Source organism: Gymnodraco acuticeps, unplaced genomic scaffold, assembly GCF_902827175.1.
Source record: "Gymnodraco acuticeps unplaced genomic scaffold, fGymAcu1.1, whole genome shotgun sequence".
In the NCBI taxonomy this organism is placed as follows: domain Eukaryota; kingdom Metazoa; phylum Chordata; class Actinopteri; order Perciformes; family Bathydraconidae; genus Gymnodraco; species Gymnodraco acuticeps.
The window spans coordinates 413,254-435,855 of record NW_022992100.1 but is presented as its reverse complement, the minus strand read 5'-3'; the positions used below and the strand labels follow the sequence as shown (position 1 = coordinate 435,855).

At 40.9% G+C, this 22,602-nt stretch overlaps 1 protein-coding gene across 7 annotated transcripts; it reads right to left on the bottom strand.

Moving 5' to 3' along the window:
• Positions 1-461: 461 nt before the first annotated feature.
• Positions 462-22,563, bottom strand: lnx2b (ligand of numb-protein X 2b). 7 transcript variants are annotated; one of them, XM_034202961.1, is made up of 11 exons: positions 22,264-22,560; positions 22,145-22,187; positions 16,063-16,638; positions 14,300-14,493; positions 8,073-8,272; positions 5,795-6,226; positions 5,075-5,218; positions 3,856-4,030; positions 2,866-3,106; positions 2,616-2,774; positions 462-2,007 (listed from the first exon to the last, which is right to left on the bottom strand). In XM_034202961.1, the coding sequence occupies exons 3-11, from the start codon at positions 16,467-16,469 to the stop codon at positions 1,872-1,874; spliced, it is 2,088 nt and encodes a 695-aa protein (XP_034058852.1). In that variant the 5' UTR covers positions 16,470-16,638; positions 22,145-22,187; positions 22,264-22,560; the 3' UTR covers positions 462-1,871. The 7 variants fall into 7 exon arrangements, with proteins under 7 accessions (XP_034058852.1, XP_034058857.1, XP_034058854.1 ...); XM_034202966.1 differs by having other exon boundaries at positions 14,309-14,493; positions 22,145-22,563; XM_034202963.1 differs by lacking the exon at positions 22,145-22,187.
• Between the last annotated feature and the right edge of the window lie 39 nt (positions 22,564-22,602).

Sequence of the window (22,602 nt, the reverse complement as noted above, 5' to 3'; positions counted from 1 at the left end):
GGAGGAGAGGTTGTAAATGTTGTGTTTGCACATGCAGGTTTCACAAACCGGACACTACATTATTCTCATCAGTCTTTCTCAACAACCAATATCTTGTGTAATCCAGTTTGTCTTTAACTACAAGTGGAGTGCAAACTTTCTAAAATAAGTTTGATCATCTTTAAATTGACTAAATGACTGCAGAGCGAATGTCTCTTTTTGTGCACGTGTTTAAAGAGTCAGTTTGTGTCCACTAGATGTCAGACTGAGCCATGAACAGACTGCACATGTATTGGACATTTCTGACTGGGTCTGTGATTTAAACCATTTTCACTCATGCTGTAAACAAATATATACTTTGATCTCCATACCTATTATGGAATTGGCACAAACATCAGCTCTTTGCAACATTGATGAGTTTTCTGTTGACTGCTTAGCCTTCACACAATGACACAAGCCAGAATGAACGGAAAAACAAAAGCTGATTTGTTATGATTTTATTGAACATAAAGAAATTGTGTACAATCTAATACATATATTTCCTACTCTATATACATATATATCTTTATATCGCAGCCACTCTGACTTGAAAAACAAATTCTGAAATGATATTCTGAGTTATTTAATAAGTCTTGTCTCAATTTAGACACAAGAAAGGCCACTGGGAATGTGTTGACATAAAAATAGAAATGAGGTAACACAGATGTATCTCACAAGGCCGTTTTCTCCTTTGAAATTCCTATTTACAGTTTATAATGAGGAAATAATGACACATTTTTGTTCAGTGGGAATTTAAGGCAGGTTCACATTCTGGTTTGTCTTTCAATGTCTAAAAAGGCTCCCGCTTATCAATGCCATTCAGTCTTATATCATTGCAAGACTAAAACTCTTGATTTAGACCAAACATTCAGCACATAAAGATCTGCTTCTATAGACCAGCTCTCAGCTTTAAAGCAATACGAATGTTTATTTCCTGTTTCAGAATTTGCTAATATCCACTGCGAACAGGAAATAAACTTGGGCCCAAGCCATTTCCTACCGATGTCATTCTGATTGAATGGTGTATTCAGGGTTCTGTTTACATATAGGACTGCGTAGGATTTGACTGATGACTGATTTGGATTAAAGAGCCTCTGTATATCTGTATAAGCTGTCAAACCAAATTGACTGTAGGTCTATTCTTTGGCTTTACAACACCCTCCCTGTTAAAACCAAAGTTCTGTTTCCTAGTTGCAGCTGTTTATTTAATCCTAAACGTCACTTTGACTGAGTTTACTTACATTTACATCAGGGTTTCCCCATTCTGTTGCCCGATTTGAAAGAGCATTGTAGTAAGTTACAATCTATAAAAGCTACAGGACAGGATACTGTTTCTGTCTTTGGCATGAGTCTTTACAGTCAGCAGCCATCTTGTTTTGTGTAGTTACCTATAATTCGTCATCACAACTCTCTACTCATATCGTAAAAACGACATTTCTTATTTGAAAGAAGTCATGTAATGATAACATTATTTAACAAGAAAGGAACAACATGGATAAAGTATTCAGGAAAGGATCAACAAGGTGTTCAAAGTTCCAGTTTCCCTTAGCATATCATTCACTGATTGTCATCACTTTCTTACCCTAAACCTAGTTTGTGCAATCATCTGCTCGGTGTGAGAGGACTCTGTTCACTACTGAAAGTCATCTCCATTGTACACACGATGGTTCCTAAGCACACACACATTACATAACTATGAGTTACATATTGAAGGGACAGTGAGTCAAGAATGCAGCTGAGCAGGGCGAGGATCTCTGCGTGTGTGTGTGTGTGTGTGTGTGTGTGTGGAACAATAAAGAGATGACAGAGAGGAAAGAGTGAATGGTCAGGTGTGTGTGTGTGTGTGTGTGTTTCTACACCAGGCTGCCGGGCCAGGACACCACCGTCAGAGTGACTTTGTTCTTCTGCAGCTTCAGCATGGGGATGAGAGAGGAGTTGTTCATTCCCACCGTGGTGGCGCCGTTCACCGCCACGATCTCATCGCCGCACCTGGAGGGAACAGCAGACCAGTCATGTTCCATTAGTTCAGGCATTTGCAGCGTAAACACATCATAAGTCATTGCTTTTGAAAGACTCACAAACCAAAGCATAGTGAAATTAAAAGAAAGAACCAAATCAATGAACAGTATGTTTATTATATATACCCAAATGTTCCAAACTAAAAGTCATATATACACACCAGTGTTCATACCTCATATACTGTATGTTACCCTTTTTTTATTTAAAATCTATTATTGGCATTACCAAATTTCATTTCCTTTTTCATTTTTTTTTTGCATTTGTTGTGATTCTTTTTGTAAAGGATGAATCCTCTTTGACAAGTCATTTGAAAAAGACGTCTTGATACAGTACGGAAGTATGTTATTTTTAAATTTATACATGAATTGTTCTATTTTAAGTCCACCAAATCTATAAATAGTGAGCATGTGAGTTTATAAATACTATCTTTGTGGTTTGATGATAGTCTGCTCTGTTTACACTTCTTACAGCTTCTGTATGTATCTTCTGTAGCATTAAAATGACATCTGTGATTATTTGGTATGTAATGTACCTCCACACTATCAAGTCATGAAGCAGCTATATTGAGCTGAACTCACTTGAGGCGTCCGTCGAAGTGAGCAGGGGTCCCAGGCACGATGGTTTTGATGAAGAAAGGCTGCTGGCCGTGGCTCTCCTCGTAACCCCCGACGATACTGAAGCCCCAGCTCTCGTTGTTGGTCTTCTGCAAGACGATGTCCCGGCACCAGTGCATGGGACTGAAACAACAAGGGCAGAGTTGGAGTTAACTTTTACACCAAAAAAGGAACATAATATGTTTGTTCCGCATTAAAAAAAAGCAGTATCTACCTCGGTAATCCCAGCCAGCGAGTCCACAGCGGCGTCCAGTTGAGGGCGTCGTCTCGCGGGTCTTCCATAGTGTCCATGTCGCCCTTGTTCGCCTCACTGTCCTCGTCGGGGTTCTCGGAGAGGGTCTGGATGACGCGCAGGGCCACCTGGGACTGAGCAGTCTGAGCCTTCAGCACAGAGACCGCCTCGTTGTAGGTCAGCTGGGTCAGATCCACACCGTTAATGCTCAGCAGAACGTCGCCTGAGGAGACACGTGATGTGGTGAAAATTGAGACATTTTAGTTCAAAAGAAGATACATTTTAATTAAGGGAGAACTTTTTGGCTGTCAATTTAACCAGATGGATAAGACTGGATATCAACAAAGCTAGATGCAGTTTAAGTGCATACTGAGGGCTGACCGAGAGAAAAGCCTGCATTAGCACATTTAAACAGCCTAATTTGGACGTTCTCTAAGGCGGGCACCTCTCCTAAACTAGTGAGGGTCAGGCCTCTGTTTTAGCACACATCCTCTCCGTTTAAGTGTCCACATTGTATCCCTGAAAAGAAGTATGTGAAAAGAGAATTGCTCTTTTCCTATTCAGTCAGTCGTCACATTGTGATGGATTTTCAAACAGAACTGTAAATGGTTTCCCATAAACGGTTTCCTGCTGATGCCGAGTCCAGTGTCATTATTCAAATATTCCCACACAATTACTTTTCTGTTTCAAAGTTTAAACTGACTGAACGGCCCCCCACTCTTTTCAAAGACTACTTCCTCTGACATTAACATTAGAGTCAAGTTATTGATTATCTGATCGACAGGAAATAACTATTTTGATAATCATTTGTTTCAGTTGTTTTTTTAAACCAAAATGCTACAGATCTGCCTCTACCAGCTTCTGAAAAGTAAAAAATATAGTGGAGAGCTGCGTGGAGAGCTCGGCATGATTAATAACATTCCCAGATAAAATTGGGCCTAAAGCTTTTACTAAAAAGTCTCAGATTCACACCTCTTTGGATGGTGCCATCTCGGTGAAGACAGCCGACCGGCTGCACGCTGGTGATGTAAACGGGCAGACGGCTCCGACAGTCCCTCCCCCCGGCGATGGTGATGCCGAGGGAAAGCCGAGGCTCCTTCTTCATGCTCACCGTCTTCTCCTGGCTGGAAAACCCTCCTGGAGGATCCTATAGGAACAATAGAACAATCAGATACAAAGCAATGAATACCACATTGGTCAACATCACCGTATAGAGTTTCTTTAGTAATGCTGGCCTTGTTTAGGATGCCATGTTTCCTAATTATGGTTTTATCTTAATTTGCATGACAAAACACAAACACACACACTTCAGACTCTCCGGGACCCTTTGACTTAATTGATTCCTCTCACAAAACCACTCGTAGAAACAAATGTGAAGCATTTGAGAAGGAGCTGAGAGGTGAGGGTCGAGGGGACGTGTGAGGATCAACACTCGGCTCTCGTAGTGGGTAAGATGTGTGGAAAGTGACAGCTTCAACCAGTTTCCCTCTGGAGTCTGTTAACCATCAGAAGGGAAGCCGGGGGGAGGATGGGGCTCTTCCTCCCCCCAGCAGGGAGCCCATCCCCCCCCCCATCAAGACGAAAAGGCTCGACTCTGCAGGCGAAAGCTAACTGTTACCAGCTTTGATCCTCTGCTGCCCAAAGAAACAACCAAACAACAACAAGAGCGTGGCCCCGCAGCAGAGGGAGCACACCGAGGCCTTTTGATCCGGACAGAGGGAGGCCCCTCGCTTTCATCTCCTCCACCGACGCAGGTGTCTGCGCTCAAAGCTTCTCACCCCTCGGCTGGGGGGGTTGCCATTCTTTCTACTGACAGTGTATGGCACACATGAGTGTGACTGACAGAGGAGCAATCACAACTACACTGTGCGAACTGAAACATGACAAGTTTGGAAAATACAGAGAAAAACATTGTGCTAAGTTGTGGAAAAGAAAGTTCAGGGGCCAACAGCTGGCAAGGGCCGAGATTACATTATAAAGTGGTATTTGGCCGACGTTTTTATCCAACGCTTCAGCAACCTAAACATGTAAACAGGGGAATTTGTGGTTGAGTTTCTTGCCTAAGGACACTTAGACATGTTGACTACCACAGTAATCAATGGTTGCTGATCAGTATTGTACTATTACAAAATATTAAAAAATGTATATAAAAAGCAGCTGACGCATTATGTTGTGTAAATGTTCTGTATACCTTTATGTATGTGGAGCGGCGTCTGAAGTACTGTGGCTCCGGGACCCTCCTGGCTGCTCGGCTGTGCCCCTCTCTGCTGCCCCCCCCCTCCTCCTGAGGCTCTGCAGGCCTCATCACCACAAAGTTCACACGCACCTCACTCGCCTGAATGCACACATTCAAAAAACAATTAATGACAAAGCAAATACATAATCAACACTATTAGGTAGACTGTGATCACTTCTTGTCACTTTACTTTTGCAATACTACCACACATTTGTGTCACTTTATTTTTTAATAATGTTAATATTTTATACCCTTTTTTCTAATTAATAAAATGTTCAGTCATAAAGTTGTCATTTTGCTCTTATGTGCCTTTCTTTGAAAAAATAAAAACATGTTTAATTAAACTAACATCAACTTTTAAAAAATGTTTTTCCCTTTGAATCCCTTTTCTCAGCGTCCATGTTTGCATATTGTCAACTTTTTTTGGGCCTTGATTTGATAAAAAACTAAAAACAGTGAATTTGTATAAACAAAGCGGTCTGTACTTGCTGAAATGCAGCGACAGAAGGGAGTTCAAACTATAACTCAATAACTAAATAAATACTGAAATCAACTCAGCCTGAGAGTCTTTAAAGTTATGGCACATTAAAAGAATGGTCTGTGATAATGTTGTGTGTCTTTGTAGTAAATGGGCTAAAGTCAACCAAATGCTATCTCTGGGGCTGTATAACCCACCTGAATGATCTGGGCAGCACTCTCAGGTGTGCCGTGCCTCAGGTCGTGTCCGTTGATAGCGAGCACTTTGTCGTTGTTCCTCAGTTTCCCGTCTTTGGCTGCGAGACCCCCGGACAGCAGGTCCAGGATGAAGACCCCGCTCTCGTCAGACTTGCGGATGAGTTTGATGCCGAGCGGTTCGCTGCGCTGACTCTTCACGAGCGTCACCTGCAGGACGGAGCCGGGGTTGTGATTGGAGTTAGCGTTGCCATGGGGACTGTGAGAGGGTTGGGAGGCAGTGGGGGCGGGGCCAGACGAAGGGAGATGATCCGACCGCGGATCCCGTGTTTTGAAACCTTTCTCCTGCATCACAGTGAGCCGGAGGACGGAGGGCTGCCGCAGCACCGCGATGGCCCGGGAGTGAGGGACTGAGGCCAGACTGACGTCATTCACCTGAAGACACCACAGAGAGAGCAAACAAGGGTCAGGGCTCATCAGCCAACACACACATTTCAGTACGCGCTGTACGTGGAGGCTGCCACTATAGAAAGTTACGAGACATTATCTATTGAGAGCAGAAAGACTCATTCTGCTGCTTCTCCTTCAAGAGAACTGTGCTAACGTCAGCCAAAAAGTGGAACTGTGACTTGTTCTGCCATCCAGGCACGGGACCGTATGAAAATGTCATGCCATGATTATCTTGGCCAAAATAAATGCAACTCAAGGTGTTATGATATTATCCTAATAATCAGCAAAAAGTGATTAAAGCTCCTAAAATGGCACTAAAGCTTTCTGGAATCACTCTTTCAAAAAAAAAGTGGTATAATATATATATCCTATATAAGGTGATAATAAATCACAAGGTTTATCTACAAAAGATACATAAATAGAAGAATAGCAACGTTGTTTTAGTCTGTTCTCTTAATTCCTGTAATTTTAAAACAAGGTTCTTCTTTTCACTTCTCTACCATAATAGCTATAGCGCTTTTTCTAATTCACTCATGTGAGCATATTGACCATTATCCTGATAATGAAATAAATAGTAACTTCCCTAACATCAGTATTTAAGATCTGAACTGTATTTTCTTTATCAGAAAAATAAGAACCAGGAAAATGATAGTAACAAGTTATCATCAGTCTCCTCTGTTCACAGCCTTTGTATCTGTTTTTAGAGAAATCAATGCATCAACTCAAGGGGAAAGGCAAAGACTGAGTCACAGTATCTCTTTACATCCACCAGTTTTCCACAAAGCCCAAAAAAAACTGCAGCTAATATTTCACATCCTGAGGCGGCGTGTTGAATGACGGGTTTTTGTTTTCATATCCAGGTTTGGGATTGGTTTTCTTTGGAGGGAAAGCAGCATTTTGGAGGACAGCCTGAAGCAGAGGGCCAGAAGGGAGTTCATGATCTCGGTTTACAGCGGTACCGTGTTTTAGAAGAACGGGGGTAGGAAATAGGAGGAGGAGGATATTGTTGTAAGAGAGGTAACCGCAACTTATTCAATTATAAATTGTGGTTATTATCAATTTTATTATATTTCCGCTTTTCATTCCCCTTTGTGGAAACCCTGAATCATATACAATAAGAAATAAATGACTATGATATTTACAAAGGGTGTTGAGACTGACCTTCAATGTTTAGATAATATAATTTCTATAAATACAATAAAATACAAAATAAAGAGTATTATAGTAGAACTAGAGTTACCATGGTAAGTTGATAATCTTTCAAATAAAATTACTTGATAAAACGATTAAGAGCAAAAACACCAAAAATGTTATGAATCCAGGTTTATAGATAAAAAGAAAGGTTTAAGATTTGTGAATTTGGACTGTTGGATTTGTGTGGAAAATGTTTTCTGATTTCTTATAGACCAAACTGTATGTTCATTCATTAAATAAATATCTAAAATAAAAATAAATATGTTGGTTGCAGCACTAATTAGCATAAAACTAGCGAAATAACTAATCTTATAGTTTCATATTAACAACTGGGGTTTGATAACTTCATCACGACCCTCTCAAACTGAAAGTCAATCAGTGACACCAACAACAACAACCAGGTGAAGCTACACTGACATGATTTTCCCTGTAATCAACCACGCCTTAAACCACGGGGCCAAAACTTGTTTACCTTGAAAATCTTCTTTTTCTTTCCCTGCTTTGAGGCACCTTGTTTACAATACCATGGGAACGCACAAGGGTGTTATGGTGTAAGTGATCCGTGTCATGCTAGGCCACCATGTTAAAATCCCATAATGAAGAGGAGATTAAAACGTTGTATCCTAGACTCCCTCACCTCTAGGATGTGGTCCCCCGGGGCGAGTCTGCCGTCACGAGCTGCCAGCGAGTCCCGCACTATCTCCTGGATGACGATGTTCCCCAGCGGCGTGTCCTTCCCCCCCACGATGCGCAGGCCCAGCTCCTCCTCCGGCTCCTCTCTGAACAGCTCCACCACATTGGCCTCGGCCACCAGACTGGACCGCAGCGGGGTGTTGTCTGGGGAGGAAGACCGAGTGGAGTCAATACAAACGTGTTTCAGGTTTATGGAGCAAATACTTTAATTTCTCACCCCCTTTTGGTTCATTGCCCTTGTAAATACCTGATAAGCATACAGTCAGTGAAACTTAAGTTTAAAGGGGATCTATCATGCAAAATACACTTTTGTACATTTTTTATACATGAATATGTGTCCCCGGTTTGTCAGGGATATCACCAAGTGTCAGAAAACACAACCCTCTCTCTTTTCCTCCATACCCAAATCTCTAAAAACGGGGCTGTAACGGATCTGATACAGACTGATACGGGGTGCTCCGCCTATATGGCCAACTCTCCACCAATCAGGGGAATGAGAGGTTGCGTGGCATGGTAACAGCATGGTAACATGACGCTCGTGTATGGGCATAGATATGTCTCATAATTATTTGTGTGAACATGAAAATAATTTGTGTGTAAATATGTGATTTGTAAATGTAAAACAACATCCACAAATGCATTTAAAAGATTAGCAAACTCACAAATACATTTGCAAGTGTAAAACGGATCTGCAAATACGCTAAATATGTTCACAAATTAAAAAAAGATCTGTGAATATCTCTTTAACATTTACACCTTTCGATCAGGCATTTGTGAATCCATTTTGTATTTGTGGACCAAAAATGCGCGTGCGGATCTCAAATCTCTGTTCACGGATCTCAAATCTCTGTTCGCGGATCGTCTTTTTACACACACGGAATTTTGAGACATATTTTCTGCCGGTCTCGGCTAAAATCTACTCCTGTCACTCGGTTATTTTCGGAAACCACGTGATGGCCCGCTGTTGACGACATTTCTGCATGATTTCAAAGTAAGAGCATGATGGTTTGTTTAATGCTCTGTTTTTGTATTATAATGAACAGCGGAACGTTAGATGCATTCTTTATCACCATAACCCTGACCTAAATACGGTGCTTTTCTACAGATTACTTTATTACTGCACTGGCAGGGGCGGATCTACCGGGGTGGCATGGGGTGGCAACTGCCACCCTAAACAATAGCCTTGCCACCCCAGCTGCCACCCCAGTTGGCATCTTTGTTTTGAAAGAAAAGTTGTGGCTCATCGGACATTTATGAGAGAAAGTCTCTAATGTCCGAGTGCAAGTGAATGCAGCACAAGAAGCACGTCATGTAACCCCTCCCCCGGTCCTGGCGCGAGAGTGGAAATATGATTGGTGGCGAATTCATTTGAACGGGACGGCGCAAAACGAGAAGCCTTTCGGACCCAAGCACTGAAGGAATGAGGTAGTTGCGGTCTACAATGACAGAGAATAGAATGTCAAGTTTGGCTGTACTCAGCATTGAATCAAAACGCACTACAGCTGTTGATCTTAATAAGTTTGTGAGGCGTTTTGCTGAACAAAATAGTAATCGCCGCATTCAGCTGTAATAGACATGCCAACTTGATGCTCTGCTCACGGATGACTCGATGAGAATAACAAACTGTTAAGATGATGACCTTGTATGCGTGTATATATTTTTTTCTTTGAGGGGGTCTGTTTTTAAAAACTGTTTTAAGTCCTTAGAAAGTAAAATAAGACGGTGTGTAAAACTACACTGCCCAGCCAACAGAAAGTAACCACTTTGATTTAACTAGGCCAGTAGGTAAGGACCTTCCACTGGATAATAACTGCAGCGATGTTTTAGCTGAATACACGTTTTTTAACCCTAACTGATGCAGTTAGTCACTTCTTTAATGTTTGTTCTTTCTGATGTAAAGTCAAGGTTGTAACTGTATATCAATAATGATATAATTACTTGTTTTTCAAATTTGAAGGAGGGTGAGTAAGCATCTTGATGAACATTCATCATTAACTCCTCCAAAAAATATAGTTTATTCAATAATAAATGAATATGTGAATCATAACAGTTCTTCACTATATCTGTACAAACAAACAAACAAATTAAAATTAAATCTATTATTATTATTATTTATTAACAGTGATTGACAGCTGATAGGAATAATATGATTGTTAATATTATCATATTCATTCAGACAAACATCGATGAGACAGTTAATTAATGTACTTATTGCAGCAGTCTGTATATATTTGGTACCCCTGCTGGTCTAAGAGTGAAACAAACTCATTCAGTTATTGTTCAGTTAAAATTCATTAAATTACGTCTGCCACCTTATATATAAGGCTTTACTGATGTGCCACAATAATATCACCTATGTGATTGAGTTAAAATATTAATATTGTGGCTTTCCAAGTTAACATTGATTGTAGGGGTGTAACGGTTCACAAACATTTCGGTTCGGTACGTACCTCGTTTTTAGGTCACGGTTCGGTTCGGTACGTTTTCGGTACAGCAGAAAAAATGATCACAAAACATTAAATATTTTTTTTAAATTATTATTAAACTATGACTAATGTATTCAAATAAATACAAAATATAGTAAAATAAACATTAAGGTGCAGCATTTCGATGAACTGAAATAATCTGTATTTGAACTGTACTAATACCTAAGCAGCCAGTTTGACATTAGGACTTGCTTGTCATTGTATTTTCATGTTTTTTTTAAAGATAAATTAACTTGTCCACATTGCTCGCCGAAAGGGCAGATCTGCTGGCACTAACAATGTCTCCTGCTGTGGAGAACACCCTCTCTAGGGACAGAGGTAGCAGACACAGCCAGGTAGCGCTTTGCTAACATGGCAACATAAGGATATTTGGCGTTTGTAATAGCTTTGGCTCGGTCTGAACTCTTTGCGAGTGGTGGAGGCTTACATGCTAGTGGGAGTTGGGTTTGCACTTCAGTCTTTTTTCTTTTGGTACCCGTGATGTTCACGTTCGGGTGATGCCTTTTCAAATGAGTGTGCAAGTTTGATATATTGCCAGCCGCGTAACCAATTTTAGTTGAACAATGGCGACAAACAGCTTTGGTTCGGTCCACCTGTCTTTGTCCGTCATCCTTGTACGTAACTGCGAAACCAAAATGTTCCCAAACCGGAGACTTCAATGATGCTGGAGGATTTTCAGCTCAACTTTATCTGCGTTCGCCATTTCGACAGTTCCTCAAATTACTGACTACATTTGAACGCATCCCTGTGACCAGCTCTCATAGTATGCCTCTCGTCCAATGAAATGACTTGGTCGCTCTATGATATATACCTGAGATTACTTCCAGAAAGTTGTTCTCAATTTTTTACGTTTAACGCTATATTCGTTCGGTACACACGTGTACCGAACCGAAAGGACCGTACCGAATAATTTCAGTACGGGTACGTGTACCGTTACACCCCTAATTGATTGATATGATTGCGATTTCAACCAGCATATACTTCTGTCAGGGGATGCCACCCCTCAAAATCTCCTGCCACCCTCTTGCCACCCCATGAATATTTGTCTAGATCCGCCCCTGTGCACTGGTAAGGTACAATTAGGCCGATTAATAAGATGTGAAGTGCTTTGTAACTTCGACCCGGTTGACTGAATACACAACAAACAATGAAGAAAGAGTTTTATCTGGGCTGTTTCGCTGCCAGCTGCTCCCCCGAGACCCGAAAGTGGCGTATAGCCTGCACTTCAACATCAACGAAAGTGCTGGATATATGCTATATTGAACCAATAACACAAACTAACTGTATCACTATAACATGATGATGATGATGGTGATGGTGATGAAGAATGCATCTAACGTTCCGCTGTTCATTATAATACAAAAACAGAGCATTAAACAAACCATCATGCTCTTACTTTGAAATCATGCGGAAATGTCGTCATCAGCAGGCCATCACGTGGTTTCCGAAAATAACCGAGTGACACGAGTAGATTTTAGCCGAGAACGGCGGAAAATATGTCTCAAAATTCCGTGTGTGTAAAAAGACGATCCGCGAGCAGAGATTTGAGATCCGTGAACAGAGATTTGAGATCCGTGAACAGAGATTTGAGATCCGCAAGCGCATTTTTGGTCCACAAATACAAAATGGATTCACAAATGCCTGATCGAAAGGTGTAAATGTTAAAGAGATATTCACAGATCTTTTTTTATTTGTGAACATATTTAGCGTATTTGCAGATCCGTTTTACACTTGCAAATGTATTTGTGAGTTTGCAAATCTTTTAAATGCATTTGTGGATGTTGTTTTACATTTACAAATCACATATTTACACACAAATTATTTTTATGTTCACACAAATAATTATGAGACATATCTATGCCCATACTCGTGCCTCGCCCCCCTCCTTTGCAGGGGGGCGTGGTCAGCTGCAACTCATTTGCCACAGAATCAGCCGTTGTGAAGACAGGGCTGGAATAGAGCAAATAGAGCGAAATGAGGCATGGCTAAAATGCATAATCTGTTTGGTATTTTGAAAAACAAACTTCACAGACATGTTGTATATAGGTATGGCCCTACAATATATTATTCAAATATAGCATTATAGGTCCACTTTAAATATCAATGAGCTAACCATAATTCCTATCAGAAGTTAAAAAACTGTACTCAAAGATGGTCCAGTAGGGCAAGACACATGATAACTCAGGCAATCAGACACATGTTGAACAAATTACCAGGTTCATTTACTTCATGTGGAAGAGACTGGGAAATCATAATTTCAAAAGTTGGTTTGGAAGTAAGTTATAGGAATATTCTGACATGTAATGTTACTTTGGGCTAAATTAAGTTGATCCTATCTTGCATGTTGCATGTTGAATTTGTTTATTCCGTGCACAGAAAGAAAATGTTTGTATGGCTATTAGATTTTTGAATCATTCAACCCACTTGAATAGAAAAAGAAAATCTCCTTATCTAACTCCCAGCAAACAGAAAAATACGTTATCTACCAAACTCTTGTAGTAGAACTCTACCAGTAGAGACACGCATAAAGTTACACAACTCTGTGACAACCAATAACAACTTTTTGATCTTTATGGGGATTTGAGTTTTTACAGTACAGGTTAGGGCTGCTCAATTAATCGTATTTTAATCGCAATTACGATGTTGGCTTGCAATGATTATGAAAACAACATAATCGGAAAAAAACGATTATTTTGTATTCTTTTTTATTTAAAATATATTTTTTTTGTATTGGTTTTTCAGTTGAATTATACTTAAAGTTCAGGGTAATCAACTGTTAAAATAAATTTCAATAAATGGATGTTATGCCATAATCGAGCAGCCCTAGTACAGGGTGAACAGCAACATTAGACGGGAAACAGAGTGAAGTCAGCTTGTTATAATCCAAACTAATAATTCAAACACACTGACATGCACTGAGGACTTCAACCTTGTAATTGATCTCTGGAAACAAACACATCAGAAAGTAATTACAACTACAGCTGACTCCAGAGCAGTGCTCCCAACGAGTCCCACAAGCATTACAACAGGCATGAATTCAAGATGCTATGCTGTAAAACCATGTATTTAAGGCTTAATACATATTGTTAAAAAGTGTAAGCTCATTGTGTGTCCCTTCTTAAGTGCATTAAACACTCATTTGATTAAAATGGAGATTATAATGACAACCATGCAAACTTCTCCGCGGACACAGACTATCAGTTGCCTGGCAACCATGTTTTTCGTGGAGTTTGGCCCCTGGTTCTGGCTCGCAGACGGCTTTGAGGGTTTTTCCCGGTGTCTGGTTATCAAATCTGTGAGCTGATGATTCACCTGAGACAGACTGGAATCAAACCCTCCAGGCTTAAAACCCTCACCAGATCCCGAATGTGTGTTTACACAACCTCCCAGACCGAAGGGGGAGGGCACCAGGATTTGGGTTTTCTGCAATCCCCCCGAGCAAGGAAACTATTTCTGTTCAACCCAGAAGCTTATATGGAACATTATTAAGTGTCACAGCTTATGACCAGCCTCCTATTACAAATCATTTCCATGGAAGTGTTTTTCTAGTGCCTTCTAGTTTGAGTGTGCTTAGGTAGAAAGAAAAGTCCCTGAACCTTTGATGTTACTTGAACAAGACGATTTATGGGATTACATTGCTGAAATAATGGTGTTTTGTTGTTAGTAAGATAAAATGATCCCATACCATCCTCACTTTCTTCATAGGCAGGATTGATGAGCCCCGGCTCAGGCTGATCTCTGGTGGGGTTTTGGGAAAGTGTTGCTGAATGTTTAGCGTCAGCAGACGAATCCCCGTCACTCTTACGTCCTTTTAGCTCGTTCCACGAGGGCCTCTTCCTCTTCTCTGCTTCCTCCCTCAGTCTTCTAAAAACAGGACATCTGGGGAAGACAGGCGCAAGGAGGAAACAAGTAAAGACAATGATATGGCTGATGATTGACCAGTGGTTTACTCTCTTAGAAACAACACAATCTTTATGAAGATTTGAAGGGTATGTTCTTAAATGTTTGATGTTAACAAGAAGTGGTAGAATGGATTGAACACAGAGAAGAGAGAAAGATCATTATCAAAAGTGTTTTGAGATGACAAAAGACAGGACTATTTATGCACTGGGCTCAGAATAGAAGCACTATGCAGATGAGAAGCCGATTTTACTGCATTGCAGAGAGTCTGTGAGACAGGTTGAGTCTGATTAAGTCAGTCAGAGAGCTGGACTGAACTTTGTCTCCTCATTGTTTGCACAGAGCAGCTGCAGCAAGACTATCTGCCTCCCGCAACTGACCACGTCATGGCTGACCACCAGGATGATAAGCACCACACTGGCCATGTGAAAAACAAGACGACTGACCTGCACTTTGCCTTGAGCTCCATAATTAGAAGTGTGTGTGTTCATAGAGGGACTGAGCTAACAGGAGTTTTGAGAGGGGGAAACACAGCCTTTAAAAAGGACATAAAGAGGAGAAACAAAACAGTGGGGACAGTTATTTTCCATTCCTGAGCAGTAGTAAGCATTCTTTAGGCATGACTTACACTTGTTATACTTTGTGTGGGGATGCTAGCGCGCAGTACATTTATTTGGGTTTAATAGGCCTTACAATAAAATGCATCAAGTTTAAGGAATAGTTTGACATATAGAAAAATACACTGTTTTGGCTGATATCCTAATGCCACGCTGACATTTTGGATTTTATACCTCAATTGTTTACAGTTCAAACCAACAAGACATAAGTCTCAATAAGTGAACTTTGCAGGTAGGCAGGCAATCCAAACTAAGGTGCATGTTTCCCCCACGTTTTAGTCTGTATGCTAAGCTAAGCAGCTGTAGTTGTATGTAATACAACTCTAGAAGGAATTAGGTCGTTGTTAATATGATGAATTATTACTCTGGGCTCACCGTGTTGTTTACATGCCCACAACCTTGCTCTATAATATATATTCTAAATGTAATATACAACTCTTCAGATGTAATCCCTGATACGCCTTGGCCTTCATTTGAACCTGTGCCTCAAATCCCTGCTTAAAGTCTCTCTGTGCTTCATGACATATTTATGAAATCCAGAACCAACTATACTGATGTATTATATACCCCTCTTATCCATGTATTACATTCATGGCGTATAAAACAATATATATTGTATTAAGCGAGTGTATTTTTCCCTTCTGCAGCATACAACACTTTTGCTCATGGCAAGGTGACTATATTGCAGCAAATTGCAGCTATTACAAGGGTTACCGAAGGTTCAAAAGTAGTATTTACAAGCACGATTACATTAAATAGTAGGAATGCTCATGATTGAATGAAAACCCTGTTGTGTTTGACAAAGACAGGGAACACATATTCTTGTGTTTCCGTCTCGCACACTGTGACCATTCAATGAGACGGGTTAAGGCTTCATAATATCCAATAACACTGCTGTCTCGACCCCTCAGCGTCCCGCCCTGGGTCTTACCTGTTGTGCAGGTGCGGCTGCAGCTCGCAGCGCTGCATCTTCAGCTGACACTCTGCAGAGTGGGGACACATCACCGTCAGCTTGTCCAGCAGGTTCCTGACCAGCAGACTGGAGGGACGGCACTGATGTAACTGCAGCCGCTGGCGGTCCACGGGGCAGAAGTCCTGCTCCTTCAAGAAGTTGCTCAGACAGTGAAAGCAGTATGTGTGGCCACAAGGGGTGTCCATAGGTCTGAGGAGGGGCTGCAGGCAGATGTGGCAAACCAGTTCATCGTCCACCTCGTCCTGATACTCATACAGGTGGCAGTCCGAGCCCTCGTGCTGCTGCCCGCACTCCTTACACACTCTCGCCCACGACAGACCTGCAGCGCCACTGCTGCCGGCTACTTTAGCTTCTGTTGTAGCCATTGGCGGAAGAAGATCTGTACCAAGCTCCCTGGAAATGTTGTGCGTCTTTTATCTCCTTAAAAACTGTCCGTGTCCAGTCATAAGTCTGCCTGTCCAGATATACAATCCATTCAAGCGTGATGATGATCCAGAGTCGACAATGTTATCTCCATGTCTTCATTTGGATTTTCTGTAGAGAGAGAAATACTGTCAAGTCTTTTGTAGAAGTTGGATTATTCTTACGTGACCCTGCAAGCTCCACAGGAAATGACAAATCCACAGAGCAGCAGCAATATGTCAGCAAGCCGCAGCTGCTTCCTCTCAGCTAGTTTCCTGAGGGACAAAAATAATTCGCATTTCTCGTGCTCCACAGTGAAAATGGCTAAACTGTGTGAAATGAGGCAAAATAAACCGAACTAAAGTCAAACCCCAGCTAATGGGAAGGAACAAAGGCATGGCACTACACGAGAGTAAGAATTCTGAATGAACTGGGCAGAAATGCAACCCCCATCACTAATGACCCCTTGCACCTGATCGGCAGTGGTCTCCATCCCTTTGTGGAGCTCCTAATCTCCTTTAATTCTCTCATAAGGAGAGGGCTGATTAGGATCGCATTCTTTGGAGAAACTTTAAACCCAGCCCTCCACATAAGAACAAATGTATTCATTAAAAAACTAATTATAACCTCCACCAAATACGTTAAAGTAGATCATATATAATCTACCCTGTATAATACACTGCATCCTTTCAAACAGCATGTGTTGGGATTTTAAATGAAATGAAATTTAAAGAGAAAACTTTTGTTCAACTGCTTGTTAAGATTAGAAGCAAAACGTGCCATTTCAGTTGCTATAAATGGCTTTTCACAGAAAATAACAAAACGGCATCAAATATAAGCTGAAAATGTATCCTAAAAACACAAAAAGGAGTACAGAAAACTGTTCCCATGCACATTACCACATCTACATAAGAGAAAAATAAGCCACCACAATGAACTCACTACCTTTAGTTTCCAAGAGTTCAGGCACAAAAAGGCTCCTTTATCTTCAGTGTTATTGCCTCAGAGCAACTCACCGAGCTGATATCTTGGTTGTCAAGCACCCAGTAGCCGCTGCACGCAAACACAAGACTCTAACCTCCCAGCTGCCTGAAGCCTGAATGAAACCAGAGCCCTGCCTCTCCAGCAGCACACCGTCTGAATAATGTCTGTGTGTATGAGTGTGTGTGCTTGCCTGTGTGTGTCGCCGCATATCTGTGTGCATGAGCATGGATGTGTGTGAGCTCCGGCTGCACCGCTGTAAGGAATGCAGAGGAGAATTGGTGTAACTAGGCAGAGTGAGAGGAGAGTGTTCCTTCGTGAGTGTGTGTGTGTGTGTGGGGATGTGTGTGTGTGTGTGTGTGTGTGTGTGTGTGTGTGTGTGTGTGTGTGTATAGGGGGGTTGGTGGCTCAGACTGCTGATGTTGCACTACTCCAGGTGAAGTACTCTCAATAGCTGACTGACTGATGGCCAACACACGGGACCCATTACTAATATTTGTGCGCACACTTTTCCAAATGCGTGCACTCTGGCTGAGGTCACGCTGGACTTCTTTCTCTCTTTGTCTTCACTTTGCATAAGTGATACCTCGTCCTGTAACCGATAGGGGTCATGGATCCTGTAGCACGGAGAAGGAAGCGCAGTACGAACCAGGCTGTTCTCCAATTATTTTGAAACCACAAGACAGGGCGGCACGCCATGTGGAAAATACGCAAAAACTTTATTGAATATCGCGAAAAAGGATATCATTTGCGATAAAAAAAAAAAAACTGATATTAAAGTGTATTCAGTTCTGCCTTTTTGCTGCTTTCAGTTCAAACACAACAAAGTGCCTGTTTATTTAAAAAAGTAAGGAAATTATGTCCATTATAGATAACTGAACAAATTGAACATTGAACCTAACACAAAAAGCATTTCTAAATGAATGTTAACAAAGAGCAGTTTTACGCTTTACTCTCTCTTTACTCACTTTCAACTATATTTAAAAAAACAAAACTTAGTGCAGTATTTGTGTTTATCGCGCATGCTAATATTGCGTTGTTTTGCGCGATATATCTTGCAGCCTTAGTTCAAGAATGTGAAAAAAGTGATCAAAAGACATCTAATCCACTAACCCCTCGTCCCCCATCCACCTAGCTTGCACATTTTACTTTTGTTGATATGTTTCTTCTTTACTTGCTTGTAAAGCACTTTGAGCACCAGGAAAAGCGCTATATAAATAACATGTATTATTATTATTAATAATACACTTACATTAAACACACAATGCTGCAAATAGTCAAGCTTGTTCTCTTGTCAAAAACACATTCCCATTTGTATATCTCTTCATACCTAAGGTGTATTAGTTGCTTTTGGATTAAGTGTCGTGCACATCTGGCCACAGAGAGCATCCGATGGGTTTCAGCGAGGCATGTCTTCATTAGAGCAGAGGTCATCTCCACAGGAAGACGTACAGCGACCCTGGAGATTACTGGTCCCCTCCTGCTCATTGTATCTGAAGGTGGCGGCCACTGAACCATCTATCACTGTCCACTTATACATCACTGACACAGCAGTAAATATCACCGTGTTCCTCAAGGATACAGCATGACATCAATAAAAGGTGCCCGTCTCTCTTGAGATCCTACATGTGAAACGGAGACTCTGTAAGGATTAGTCAATAACCTGATTAGTCGATTGATTACTCCATTAACTATTAGCAGCATTTAAATGTAAGTCTGGCTAATTTTCTTCATTTTGTATCATAACAAAGTAAATATTTTGGAGTTTGGGACTGTTGGTCAGACACCTTAGACCCTGGCTGTGAATTTTCTAAATGTTTCGTAAATTAGACCGAATGACTAATTTAGAAAATAATTTACAGACAACTTGATCAATCAAGGAACTGTTGCAACTCTAAACTGAATATACTTGTGTTTTTGAGTGTTGTTTAGAGATACCAGGACATCTAATGAGCAAAGACATCACCTTAGGATGTTTGTTTATTAATTTTGACAAGACTGAACAAGTTACTGGTTAATGAAACAAATGAATGTGTTAGCAATAAAGAAAATAATAATTGCTCAGCCCTAGAAGATTGTAAGTGGGTTCCAATCATCTACTATTTTCAATAAAAAATCCTTTAGTCTTCAGTTTCTTTGAGAAAGTTTGCATCAACATCTCCATTAATCAACGTCAACATCACAAGTATGTGTACTTATACTAATCCTGCACTAGAGCTAGGATATTATTTCACAGAAATCCCACACTTAAACATTTTATACTACAGCTAAAGCCCATGTTTGTGGAGCTTAAAACACAAGACAGCTTTACAATAGACACGGTGAAAAATGTTTGTACAGGTTTAGAGCCAACCAAAGCATAGCCAGCCTTAACGAGGGACCTTATCCAAATCAAATGTCTTGTAATCATGTGACAGTGTAAGCTTTTGCGGGGGAAATGTCTGTTCCCCAACAGCGTCCTCCAGTCTCCCACAGGATTACCAGAGGTGGTGTTCCTTTAAAGCTGAGCCGAATCACTCGCTCTGATGGTCGGTGTGAGTGAGTCACACGGGCTGCCACGCCCGCAGTGAACGCAGGTGAAGCCACGCTATAGACAAATAATTTCTCCATGAGTCCATGTGAAAGGAGGTGTGTCGCGTCTACCTGTGCCTTACAACTATGTCTGGTATTTACAATATAATAGAGCACACGTAATGGAAAAAATAGATCTAAGAGGTGAATGACTCTTAATCCTCAATTAGGTATGACATAATGATGGAAAGATCCAACATGTCTGAGATTAAAAAGTTACACAATACTTATCATTAGAGTGTCTATCAGTAATATAATATATACAATTGTTTCATGTGTTTAAGCTTTGTTTGAATATTATGTGACTGCTATGGCAACACCATGCAAAGCTTCCTGCTTTCAACACAATGACAAATATTTGCATTGCATATCTGAAATAATCAACAAAACAAATCATCTGAGTGGCAATAAAAACATCGCTCACCAAATTGTTTCCCAATGCAACTTCGTTCCAGTTTTTTATATAACCGTCCCAGTTGTATTCTCAGCCTCATGCAGATCCACACGTGGTGCCAGTGTCTCCCCGAGATGTCACACATGGAGGTTAAGCTTATACAGGGCGACTGAGCCTCCTACTGTACGACAGCCTGCCTGTACATACCAAACAAACACCACCCATGGCCTTAACTTATCATCAGCATCTGTGTTTCCTTTGTACTCAGTTTGAAGGGCATAAGGTAACAGTTATTCCTCAACAAAAGCCCTCTGAACATTCGTCATTTAGCGCCATTCACTGGACCAACCAATGCAAACAGAAACAAGTGTTATTACTCAGCTGATGATTGAGTTAGCTCAAAATATAAATGGTCAAACCAGGCTGGATTGGATCTTGATGTACCAAACAGGACAACAAGTACATAGTGACCTTCACAACTCGTCTTTAAATCTAGCAACAGCTACTGCAGACATATCACATACACAATAATACTTTAAGTTAAACATTAATACTGTAACTTGATTGAAATATTACAAGAGGTGAAGTTGGTTTACTCTTGTTGAAATCTACTGTAAAGAAAATATTTTGAACTGCGTAGCTGTACATAATCACTAAATATGGACAATATGAATTCTCATATTATCCATAAAAGAATGGGTTATGTAAGATTGCAACATTATGGTTGTCAAGATAATTAGTTGTAACTCTTCCAAATACCACTGCATCTGATTTATAAAATATGTTGATGTAGATGTTGCTATATTACATATTGTATTGCTGTAATATCGTATTTAGTATTCTTCTATACGACTACATTATATTTCCATACAGACAAAAAGTACTAATACTATTACAAAACCAACCATATAATATATCAGTCTGGCGTATACTGTTTTATGTTTACTAAATGTGCTGCTATCAATTGTATATAATATTATATATTATATTTATTATCTCCTAAATGTCCCATCTAGGGATCAATTTATCGGCTTATCAAATCATATTTGATTAACTGACATTTTGTATGTTAAATAATTAACAGTAGCAACTGCCATCAGATAACACTAGTGTTGTGTGTTAGGGTAAAAAGTAGGCTACAGTATTTCACTGACTATAATAAGATTTACATGGAGTGAGGTGCATACAAAAAGCCACTTGAGTAAATGAAGGTTGTGACTTTCCATCACTGATGGTGACGATACCCATTTCAAAATCCATTTACCACTTGATATATGAAAAGCTGCTCAATAACAGCAACAAGGACATGTTCCCTCACTTTCCTGCCCTGCCTGATGTGTGTTGTCACTGGGACCATAAATAACTCACTCCCCCCCCCCCCTGTTGTCAGCCCATGTCTGCTGCTTTGGTCCTAATCACAACAGCACGATGTGACAGATCCAGATGACAGAAGAGGTAATAAAGGTAACCTTCACAGGTATCAGGCAGGTGGACCACATGCAGCCATGGCTTCACCTTCAGCTGCTCAGACACCGCTAACAGCTACACACCTTCAAACTCACTTTCTGAGTGAATACCTGCCCTAATACAACTATATTTAGCCATACAACACAAGGGTGAAGCAGCTTTAGGTGGTGTTAGTTCTCAAAGTAAGACATATTTGGCTCATAAGGAGACCGAAACTCGCCTTACCTGTGTGAAGGTTGTTTTCCGGAAGCAGCTAACGTGTCGCTAGCTGAAACAAAGAGATCCCTGTGAACTCACTGAATTATAAAAAGATACAACTAACAAAATACTGGAACAGCATTTACTCTGTCGAAGTTTTCACTGGCGAAATCTTTCGCTGCATTGTTGTGGAGTGGTTATCCCAGGCTGTCCCCCAGGTGTAGTTCAACCTACAGGCGAGGACTGGGCGACTTTCCCAGTTTCGAGCAAACATACTTCAGAGCAACACACCGAGCAGCAGCAGCACAGGAAGGAGAGCAGCATGCAGGTGGACACACTGTTCGGTTACAGTGTGTTCACTCAGGCAGTGATGCTTTTTTACCCACTTATTACAGCAAATGTTCGCCAGTCCTTTATGCAGTGTTTCCCAACCGGGGGTACGCGTACCCCTAGTGGTACGTGGGTGGTCCCCAGGGGGTAAGTGA

Bases quoted from the DNA above. Each gene is read 5' to 3' on its own strand.
- lnx2b (XM_034202961.1), bottom strand. From the start codon at position 16,469: ATGGCTACAACAGAAGCTAAAGTAGCCGGCAGCAGTGGCGCTGCAGGT. The intron at 4,031-5,074 runs GTATACAGAACA...TTGTTCCTATAG, and splicing joins GCCGCTCCACATACATAAAG to GATCCTCCAGGAGGGTTTTC. The intron at 3,107-3,855 runs GTGTGAATCTGA...GTGTCTCCTCAG, and splicing joins AGATGGCACCATCCAAAGAG to GCGACGTTCTGCTGAGCATT.